Source organism: Argiope bruennichi, chromosome 10 (assembly GCF_947563725.1).
Source record: "Argiope bruennichi chromosome 10, qqArgBrue1.1, whole genome shotgun sequence".
In the NCBI taxonomy this organism is placed as follows: domain Eukaryota; kingdom Metazoa; phylum Arthropoda; class Arachnida; order Araneae; family Araneidae; genus Argiope; species Argiope bruennichi.
In genome coordinates this window covers 12,937,018-12,948,753 of record NC_079160.1, presented here as the reverse complement: position 1 = coordinate 12,948,753, position 11,736 = coordinate 12,937,018, and the positions used below count along the sequence as shown (strand labels likewise).

Genomic DNA, 11,736 nt, shown 5'->3' with positions numbered 1-11,736 from the left:
AATATTATCGGATGGAAATAAAATTTTAATCATTTCAAATTTTTAACAACGTTTTTTTTTTTTGCTGTTGTTTAATTTTGGAAAAGAGTTTCGAATATAAATCGTTTTGAACAATTAAGTTTATAAGCATACCTATGTTCAACTTCTAATTTCAAGTGTGTTCAAACGCATTTAAATCAGTAAGAAATTAACGTCCAATGCAAATTAATCATTCAATCACGGGACGTCCTTTATTTCATTAGATAAAATAGATTTTTTTTAAAAAATTAGGATTTAAATTTTAATTGAGATTTATTAAGGATTTAAAAAAAATTACGTTTTGTTCGAAAAATACTTTGGAAGTCTCAAATTACATTTTCATTTTCCTTCTGAATAGAATATTTGCCATCCTTTAAACCCCTTGCCACCTACTCCAACTTCAATACAATTTTAAAGCCCTCTAAGCTAAAAAAAAACGAGAAAGAAGCCATTTTTTAGTAAATTTTCAAATTGCATCCATGGGCAGAAACCGAAATTTAGAAAACAATGGTTTATATATCTTATTTAAAAATTTGAAAGAAGTTTGAAATAAAAATTTAATATTTAAAGACGTTTTAAGTAAATACGAATTTGTGACAAATTGCGAAATTTGTATCCCTGAATATGACAAGAAGTTCGTTGGCAAGGGGTTAAAAAACACATGCATAAAATATACAGCAGAATTTCACTAAGCATTGAACACTTGAAAAAAAAATTCATATAGAGGATTCATTTTCCACTTTCCAAAGAAACACTTCACAAATTGTACTTGAATATTCCAGTGTAAACTCAAATATTTGAATAATTTCTCAAATTATGTGGCCACAAACTTTAAACATTTAAAAGCAAATTCGGTATGCTAAAATTAGTTTTATATCAAATCTATGAAATCATTCGTTCTAAAAATTCAAAATTCATTTTTATTTTGATATTAGGGACAAAATTAGAGTGACTACAAAGAACTGAAAAATCTACATCTTAAAGAAAAATATTTTCCTACAAAAAAATCCTGCCATAGAAAGCAAAAATTTAAATTTCAATTCGATAATGTTTCGAATTTTTTACTTTTATCTCAATACCCCATACTATTCGGTTATGCTCCTCAGATTCCAGGCGCATAATGTCTGCTTAAACACTCGTTTTAAAAATTCACAACAATATTTTTAAACATTAAATACCATGCTTATTCGAATATTGAAGAGTTAGAAACATTTCATCAGCTCCTAAATATCCTTCATCACAAATACCTTTTAATGGCTTGATAACAATTGATTTGAATGAAAACAATGCTATGGTATACACATCTGTAAACCTTTCAGAGATTGTAAATTTAATCTCTTTGAAGCAGTTTATTCTGGGAATGATTTATTAATGACGAACAGATCAACGTTACCCATTTTCTTATTGAATACATTGGAACTTTATTATTTCAAATAGTTAGGAAATTTAACAAGCGAACAAGTAACAGCAGATTTAACAGTTTTACTGGTGTTATCTTTTTTCGTTCCAAATGAAATTGGTATTCAACTGATTCAGATCTTAGGCCTTAAATTATATTTTAAATAAATTTATTAAACGCTTTACTATTTTCTGTATCTTTTGCGATTTCATGCAAACATGGTACCTTTGAGGTAATGATTTAAATTTGATTCCAATTTTTAGAGTATTTTCATTATAATAATGAAATAAATGTAATTGTCAAATCAATATCACTTTACTTTGGAACATTTCACAGAATGTATTAGCATGTGGTGCGAATCGGAAGAAAATGAATATGCCAATTAAGAAATTTTGAGAAAAGTCGATATTCGTATTATTTGTTGAAATAAAGATCAAAATTCAAATGAGGGGAAGTTGAATGATATTCATCATGTTTTAAATAGCAAAAAAAAGTAAACTGTAATACTTGGGCCTGTGCGAGGTTGGTAATTTCCAATTGTTGCTCTGAAAATCTAGAATAGTTTAGGAACATCTGCAATAGATTTTGCCATTTTTCGATGATTAAATATTTCTACTTTTAATAAAGGATAAAATGCCGAAAGTTACATCAATAGAAATACGTTGATTAAATATTTTCTCCTGACATTTTCTCACGATACATTTTTTTTTAATCGCCGATTAGAAAATGTAATTACTGACTTCAAGTAAGCTGGATAAAGAAGCCTAGAAAATTCTTTCAATCATTCTATATCAATAAGACGGTATTCAAATCGTATTTTTATTGAATGATACGGGAGAAATGAACATTACAGAATGTTTTTAATTAATATGTTTGGTGTATGAAAGATATCAGGAAATAAATTTCATCAAATATTGGCAATAGAGACGAGGGATTCGCTTCCAACCCTTCGTATGACACCCGACATGAAGCGTCAACCTGCACTCTTCCTCCTGCAGAAACTTTCCGAACAGAATCTTGTCTTATAAGACGTTTGTACTTTTAAATCGTTCACTCTCGTAATTTTCTCAGAGTTTAGAGAGGTTATTATTTTCATGAACATGACAAACAAAATGAACGATGTTTTTTCGTGCTCTTCTGAACCACCCCCAGTTTATAATGAAATTGCAAGTTGCTGCGATGGCTACTATTAAGATGATCCGTTTCGGGCATGCATCTTTCTAGATGATTTTTATAAAAATGCGGTGAAGCAATTTTGGGATCCATACATGTAAATTGAGCAATGGTACTAATACAGAGGAAATTTCTAAAAATATAAAAACATAAAATAAGTCACCAGAGCCGTCTCCAATAGAAGAACCAAAGGACAATCCGATTCGCAGAGTAATCTCTCCGCAATAACCGCATTATCTCTCCGCAACCAAAACAAGCGCGAGAGCCGGCCGCTAGCCCTCCGAAATAGAAAACAAAATTGACAAGAATTTCGAATAAAATGCCAAACAATTTTGATATAAAAAAAATAAAGAATAATGAAAGAAATTGAGAAAAAATAAGCCAAATCAAGTTAATATAAAATTAAGTAAAAAGATATTTAATAAATTAAGCCAAATTAAAAGTTTTTGCTTATAATGTAAATAAATGAATTTAAAATTCAGAGGAACTAGTGCTCATTCCGACAGGCAGAAAGTTGTTGTTAATGATTTAAGCCACCCAAAGGTGTTCGATGGCTACCGATATGTCCCGGTCCGCGATTTGCCTCCGTTTTGCACAGAGAGCCACATCACGGGCCAAGGCATATCGGCAGAGCACCAAATACTCTTCGGGGGAATCCGCTGCCGGAATTGCATCTAAATTGATGCCGAGCTCGGCACGGCTCTGATCGCCTACCAGGTCCTTGATTCTTCTATCGAATAAAGCCCTGGTGACTCTTACCTCCGGGTTGGCGTCTCGGATCCTCTCGAAGAGGTCGTCGAGGCGGTCCTTGGCCGCCAAACGCCGGAGACGTTCCTGGATCCTTTCTTCGATCGCCGCATCGTTATTGGGCTGAAAAACAATCATAAGTTTAGCACAGATTTTTTTAAAAAAAAATCATACAAAATATATTACAACCAACGAAATGATGTAGATCTAATCTAAATGGGACTTTTTAGTGCTTGAATTGGGGATAATAAATTTATATTTTCTAATTTGCATTCAACTTTTATCTAATTTTCTACAATAAAAATTAATATTTAAATTCATTCTTAGGGAAATGCAAGGAGTAACCGTTTCTTTGATCCCAAAATCAAGGACGTCACTTTGGGAAACGATAACTAAAAAAAATGCAATAATATATCGTTAAAAAATCAATATTTGCTTTATCGTGCAGTGGAAGGTTGTATATACAACCAAATTTAAATTCCATCAGCTCATTTCTATACGGAATTTTTACTGAGCGGTCTACGAGATCTATTAAAATACTTGGCAGCAATCAACAAATTTTAACAAGGCGTTCTCCTACGAATCCAGCGACCCGGCCGTCATAACTCAGGGTTTACTTCCATTTACTTAAAACAATCGATACAATGAAATGATCAAAATTTTATTCATTCATTTATTGAGTCTCGCAGGAACTTCGAAAGCAACTGCGGAATTTTGATCACTGTAACAAATGAAACATTAGAAAATTTCAAAGTTTGTAATTTTATTGTATGTAATGAAATTTTGAAAAAATATTGCTATTCGAAGGTGCCTGCATGTTTTTTATAGTAAGAGAAAAAAAAAGAGGATTTTTTTAATGCCAAAAAAAAATTATAGCTTCACTAATAAATTAAGTATATTATTTGCACTATATTTTTCCAAATTTCAGAACTATTTATACACCATTCACTGATAACAAATATCCATGATTAATTTATTAAAGTATAATTTTTATTCTAATTTTTAACATTTTTAAAAAGGTTTTTTGAAGACGCAACGATTTCATGGGGGAAAAAAAGCAAAGTTCATAAGGTTGAAGTCATTTACTTGCGATATGTTGCATTCTATTATTAGTGTTGCAGGAAATTCGATTTTATTTTTTTCACGATATAATATATTTTTTATCTGTATTTTAATGTTACACAAGGGTTGGGCAAAATAATGGAATTACCTAACATTTTGGCATCATAATCTTTGAACATGTTATAAACAATCAAAACTTGACATATTTCAATGTTTTTTAGTTTTATTATTTTCGTTATTTGATATGTTTATTTAAGATAACTTTTTTTACAGAAATTTTTGAAAAGAGGTTATAACCTTATAAAAATGGCAGACCTCTCGGACTTCAAAAAGGTCAAATTGTTGGTGCTCGTATGGCAGACGCTAGTGTAACAAACTTCCCGAATGCTTGGCGTTTCAAGAAGTACTGCCTCAAAAGTAATGACTGCTGTTGAAAAAGAAGGAAAAACGTCCTGAGCAATGCACAGGTCTGGCCGAAAATCGAAGTTCTCTCCGAGTGATCGTCGGTCTCTAAATCGAATTGCTAGAGAGGATCGCAAGACCACGGCACCTAAAATTACTGCAGAGCTCAATGAACACCTGCAAGAACCCAGTTTCCACGAAAACTGTTCGTCGGAAGCTCCAAAAATCTGGATTCGACGGAAGATCTGCAATTAGAAAGCCCCTACTCTCAAAGACAAATGCTTCAAAGCGTTTAGAGTGATGTAGAAGCCTCTAGAACTGGTCCCTCGAGCAGTGGGAAAATGTAATTTTCTCTGACGAATCATCGTTTACTCTATTTCCAACCTCCGGCCGAATGTACATTTGGGGACAGCCGAAAGAAGCATTTCATTCAGACTGCCTTTTCCCAACTGTTAAACATGGCGGAGGTTCTTTGATGATCTGGAATGCCATTTCTTGGAAATCCTATGGGCCAATGATTTCAATTCATGGAAGAATTAACAGCCGAGACCTAGGAATTTAGGGTGACCAAGTTCATCCCATGGTTCAAGAACTGTTTCTGGAAGGGAACGCCATCTTTCAAGATGATAATGCACCAATCCATACAGCTAGAATTGTTAAACAATGGCACGAGGAACATTCTAATAAAGTTGAGCATCTCATGTGGCAACCACAACCCCCAGATCTCAACAGAGAGCATTTATGGTCGTATGGTCGATTTTAGAGAGTCAAGCAATAAGTGGATTTCCTCCGCCATCGTCTCTAAAAGAATTAGGTGTTTTAACTGAAGAATAGGCTAAACTTCTTTTGGAAACCATTCACAATCATTACCTCGGAGAATTGAGGCTGTAATTGCCTCAAAAAGGTGGTCCTACACCATATTAAAATATATTTTGTCAATTTTTCAAGATGTTTCCCTTATTTTGTCCAACCTCTGTATGTTAATCCATTTCGAATGATACTTTTTTTTTTTATTGTAAAATGAACGACACCAGAATAATGCAGGGTGGATCACTTTCTCAGAAACTGTGAATTCTTCTAAACTCGTGCTCTAAATTCAGATTTATACGATTTGGTTTAAACTTTTTTTTTCAGTTTTGAGTGAGTGACCGTTCCTATGCACTTAAAATTATTTGAAAAAAAGGAGATGAAATTTCAAATTTTCTTTTAATCATTTGCATGCATATAATTTTAACTATGTATCTATTCACTTCCTAGTGATATTATATCCCTTCATTACATTTGCCCCAAAATTTGTATTTTAATACAAGAACCAAACCTTTTTTTCTTCGATTGAAAAGTACTTATACACAAAATTTCGTAATGCTTTTATAAGAACTTTTTAGAAAATTAGTTACGGACTTCTTTGCAGATGCAATTCAAATAATAAAACAGCAAACAATGTAATAAAACAATGAAAATTTATATATCTCATTTCGTACATATGAAATTCAATAGTAAAAGCAATTAATTCAAAGTTAAATATCTACAAAATCTTAAAACCATATATTTAAAAAAAGACTTTGCAAAATTAAATGATTGAACACAATATGAAATAATAAAAATGTTCTTAGCGTTTCACTGTAACTGTTAACAGAAAAATGTTGCCTACATTCGACGTATTCCAAAGTTAAAATAATGCTGAATTCTGTAGTTAAATTCGGAACCAAAAGGAAATGTCCATTAAAAAATATGGAGTGAGAGAGAGTAAGTGAACTAACCATTTGTCCTCGGAGACAAAGTGTACCACGCAAATCTTTTGTAGGTGAAAATTTGAAATTTAGAGTGATTTTCTTCAAAAAATTATAAATCTTATTCATTAGAAATTAAACTAAAGTTTGATTTTTTTTCGAAACCGCTTTCAATAATATTATTGCACAAAAATAAATTCTACACCATTTCAAAATTTAATAAAACTTTTCCTTAATTGATGCAAATTTGCTAGTCATGAAAATTCTCTGAAATTTCGATATTTTAAAATGCATTTTTTATTTGATTTCCAACATAGCTTACATTACTGTCTTAAAAATCAAAGAGTATTTATCATTTTATCAAATATAATAGTGGGAATTTTCTTTTACTGAAAACTAAAGAAAGATTTTTAGAAAACTATACAAGACTGATTAAAAAGAGTGAAGTTATAAATCCAGAAATTTACAAGAGAAACATGCGAATATGGAATCCTCAAATAGCATTATAATATCATGGTATTTGGCTCCATTAAAAAATAAACACTATGAACACAAAACGTTAAAATGACAAGGTATGGTTTTAATATCTGAATTTGACAAAATCAGGGACATGAAGCTATATCCAAACGATTGAACTGAATTTAAACATAACCAATATGTCTGGCAAACAGCTGATCGTCTAAGGTGATTAACCCAAAATATAAATTTTATAATATTTGTTAACAAATATTTGAAGTATTATTTTTGTCAGAAATCACATAAGAAAGTAAAATCGAACTGCAATTTTTAACTAACTCAAATTTTAATTTTTGAACTTGACAATTGCTAAAGATAACATGAGCCAAATTTCGTCAAGGTTGGACAAAAACTGCAGATTCACTCACTCATACAGATAATCTGCTTTATATAGAACAAATATTCTTAAAATTCTCACGAATTTTCTTGATTTTTCTCTAGTTAAGTTTTTGTGAATAAAAGGTGAATGACTTGTCTTCATTTCGGCAGTGATACTATGAAATACGAATTCAACAAACAGTAAACTCACCGGTCCATCATATGTTGCAGTTGGCACAAGTGGAAATTGTTGAACTCTCCTTCGTGGAGCTCTTGCTGGTCGTGGTCTAGGACTAGGTTGTGCGGTTGGTGGAGTAGGTTGTGGCGGTGGAGTAGGTTGTGGCGGTGGAGTAGGTTCGATCATTGAAACATCATCCTAAAAAAATGAATACTTCATCAATTACAAAAAAAAATATCTTATAATATAATAAGGAAATATTATACACATTCAATTGAATGAAATATGAAAGAATGTGAAGTGTTCTATACAATTGATAATTAACATTCATTAGAAACATTTTTAGAGCAGAATGACACCAAAATGACTAATGTAATTGAAACCATTTATAAACCTCTAATCTAATAAACTGTTTGTAAGGAATCCATGGAATAATTTGAGATCTTGCCAATTCATTCAAAAAGAAATTTCAAAATTAAAAATTTTAATTCATTCAAGAAAAATTAAATGACATCTCCTAAAGAAATCGCTTCTAAAGGTAAGTTCTTTAGGTGCAAAATCCTCTCCAAGATATGCATGTTGTGAATCCTTTTTGCCTCGACTTTAAATATCTGCTTCTTTCTTAGTCAGTTTGCATGCGTCAACTGAGCTTCAAAATGTTGAAATAGCAATATCTAATTACGTTTTAAACTAAATTTATTCCTGATACCCAAATTTTGTTAAAAAAGTATTGGCAATAAATCGCGGGTTTTTTTTTTTTTTTACTGTTAGATGTTCGCAGTTAAAGGAATGTTGCAGGAAATAAGCATCTGCAATTCATTTCATTTCTATACAGTTTCAAAAAAAATTATATTCCAGCTTATTTTAACAATATTTATTGTTAATCTTATTCAAAAATATTTTATTTTAAATGATTATATTTAAAAACTAATTACTAGCCACCTTTGGGGACCAGCCGGTTATCTGGTATTAATGCTCGCTAAAATGCTTACGTAATATTTTAGGAAACAAGGCTTCAGAATAGATTCTTTTTTTGCGAAATATTTTCTGCTTTAGATTTTGAAAATTATATAGTTCAATCATAATATTATTTTGGCTGTTCAAACAGTTCTGTTCATTGTACTACTTGTCTCTATTTCTGCCAGTGCCAAACATTTTAAACTTTGAAACAGAGTGGAAATGTTAAACTGCAATTAACATGAAAACATTTTTTTTACTGAAACCAACCATGTTTTTTTATTAAAAAAAATTGAAAGCATAGTCGTTCAGCTTTGAAGTAGTACGTGCGCTGCAGAATAATTTTCGTAATTTATATAATATCTTAAAAATGATTTAACAAAAGTTTCTCTGTTTCTTCATAAACTTCAGTTTTTAATTTCTTTTCAAATATTTAAATCATAAATAAAATATTTTATTTGTTTTCAGTCGGTAATTATACTTAAGAAAAAGTTTAAATTTCATACAGTCCTTTTGTCCTGAGTAATCATTCGGCGAAATTCTCTTGAAATATCTACTTTAAAAGAATAAACATTTCTTTTTTCTGCGATTAAATCTGGCCCATTTTATAAGTTTTTATTCAAGAATATTTGAACAATCAGCATTCTCATAATCATAGGCTATTCACTGTCGAGAAACTGACAGAAGATTGGCGTATCTTCTTTGAGACGGTCGATGAAGTGATTTAAAATCGCCAGTTTTTATTGATGAGTAATATTCAAATTATATAAATTAGTCAGTTTTAGTGATTGATTTAAGTTCAATAATTTGTTTTAAATGTTTTTTGAGGAATATTTTGTTAAATATGATTCAAAAAGCAGAGGAACTATGAAAATTTAAAATTCGTAATTCAGCGGAGCATTTATTGACTCAAGTTATAAAAATACAACAATTTAGCTCATTTAGAACATTTTGTCAGCAGATATATGCCCCAAATTAGCTGATGGATGCTGGTTAGAGTGATTATGCTACGTATATTAAACCACGTTTGCCTTTAACTCTTTTATTGAATTAATAATATAGACATTGTAAATGATCATAGAAAACATTTCCTACATTTACTACTTAGAACGTATTATATTTCGAATCTCTTTTCACTTCATACAGACATATGCTAAAAATTACATTTATATATTTAATTTGCAGTAATAGTTAATTTATTTTTTAATTGAAACTTCTGTTAGTGTGATGGCAACGTGTTGATTAAAGCTATTTTTTTCTCACTTACATGCTCGGGCCGATTAAATTTTGTTTTTATTTTGTGCGAATTATATTGTTGAAAAATATAATTAAAATATTTCTTTAAAAATTTGTTAAAGATCGAAATTTAATAGATTAAAGCATTGTCATCATTAAAAAAATTGAATTATATTTAAAAATTAAGCGAAATGGACGTTTTTTTCGTTATAATTTCCGAAAATATTATAGTTCAAATTGATTTTTTGCATCAAGTTGAAGCTCAAAATATAATCTTTTCAATCAAAAAAAAGTTGCACTCCAATCAACTAAATCAATCATTAAAGATGACCGATTTTTGAAAATTTCAACATCATTATTTTATAAAAAGAGTTGATTATAAAACATATCATTGACCGTCTCAAAGAAGCCAATCATCTCCCAGAGTTTCTCAAGGGTGATTGGCCCTAAAATATGAAAATATTGATTGTTCTAATATTGCAATATTTAAAACTTAATAAATCGGTCAGATTTGAACGCAGAAAATAAAAACGTTTATTTTTTAAAAAATTGGAGAGGCAAGAATATCTTGCAGAATATGATTCCTTAGGACCAAAGGATTGTTTAAAATTCAAACTTCATAAAACTTCTACATTTTTAAATATATTTATGAACAGAAAAACAATAAAATATTATTGCGTTTATATCCTTTTAAAAATAAAACTGAAATCTGATTTTTTCACTGAATCCGTGAAATTTATTTTCAATAATTCTTTAAGACTTTATAAATAATGAAAATTATTCTGTAGTGCACATAAGACTTCTAACGCTCTACAGGCCAGAACGTTCTACCTACAGTATGACTTGGAGGCCGGTGATGTGCATCTCGCTGCGATTTTTTTTACAATTTTTTAATGGAATTTTAATTAAAAATTAAGCAAAATTTCGGCCTATCTCCGCTATAATTTCCAAAAATATTACAGCGGAACTTTAATTTTTGCACCAAGTTGAAGCTCAAATAATTGTCTTTTTAATGATAGCAATGCATTAACCTCAACATTAAATATCGATTTTTTACGAATTTTTAAAAATAAATTTTAACCCTTTTTTCAACAATAAAATTCTCAAAAAATAAAAAAGAAAATTTAATCTGTACGAGCGCGTCAATTTGAAAAAATTAGTTTTCATCAACGTGTTGTCATCGTATTAACATAAGTTCGAATTAAAAATTTGAACTTGAATATAAATAGTGAGGAATATAGCGACAAAGTCTGGTATACCATAGGTGCAAATTAAATAAAACAACTATTATACATATAAATAAAGATTAAATATACAAGCTGAAACAATACTTTTTATTTAAAAATTGGTTAGAAAATTAAAATGAATTGTATGATTAATCAAAAATTTTCTTTGAATAATCCTTTGAGAAATTGCATATTTAAAAAAAAAAATATTATTCTGTAGTACACACAAGCCATCATTTTTGAACAATTCTATTTTCTGCATTCGCCGTTTTTACAAACATGTTTAATTTCAATTAAAGCATTTTTTTTTATTGATTGAAGTTTTATCACTTCTGATTCAAATTCAAATTTTAGGAAGCCGGAAAAGAAAGTAGGATATGCATAGAACAATGACAGGAACGTTGCAAGGCTAATATGAGTTGTATGAATATGAAAATTTGAATTTAATAATTTGCTGAAGAAACCATAAATACCAAGTTGCAGAAAATAATTAATTTAAAAATTTAACGATCATTAATCCCATCGAAGTATCTCGTATTCAAAGTTGGCTACTTCGTAATGAAGTGTGAATTTTTATTTTTCCGAATTTCTTCAATCTTAAGATTCATTAAAAAATTCACTTTCTCATGATAAATTTACCGAGTTTATGCCTGAAATAAGAAATTGAAGGAAATTAATGTGGCACTGGTTGACTTTGCATGCACTGAAACAGCGACTAAAACCTTTTGCATTTCTGTTAATATTGCACAGATTTATCTGAATTTTTATACCCGT

The 11,736-nt window shown here is 29.9% G+C and overlaps 1 protein-coding gene across 1 annotated transcript in view; it reads right to left on the bottom strand.

Moving 5' to 3' along the window:
* Positions 1-3,118: 3,118 nt before the first annotated feature.
* LOC129989219 (cell surface glycoprotein 1-like) overlaps positions 3,119-11,736 on the bottom strand; it is a 32,493-nt gene continuing 23,875 nt past the window's right edge. Inside the window, exons 10-11 of the mRNA XM_056097598.1 lie at positions 7,577-7,741; positions 3,119-3,460 (exon numbers count right to left, since the gene is read on the bottom strand). Coding sequence (XP_055953573.1) covers positions 3,119-3,460; positions 7,577-7,741 — 507 coding nt within the window. The remainder of the gene's footprint in view (positions 3,461-7,576; positions 7,742-11,736) is intronic.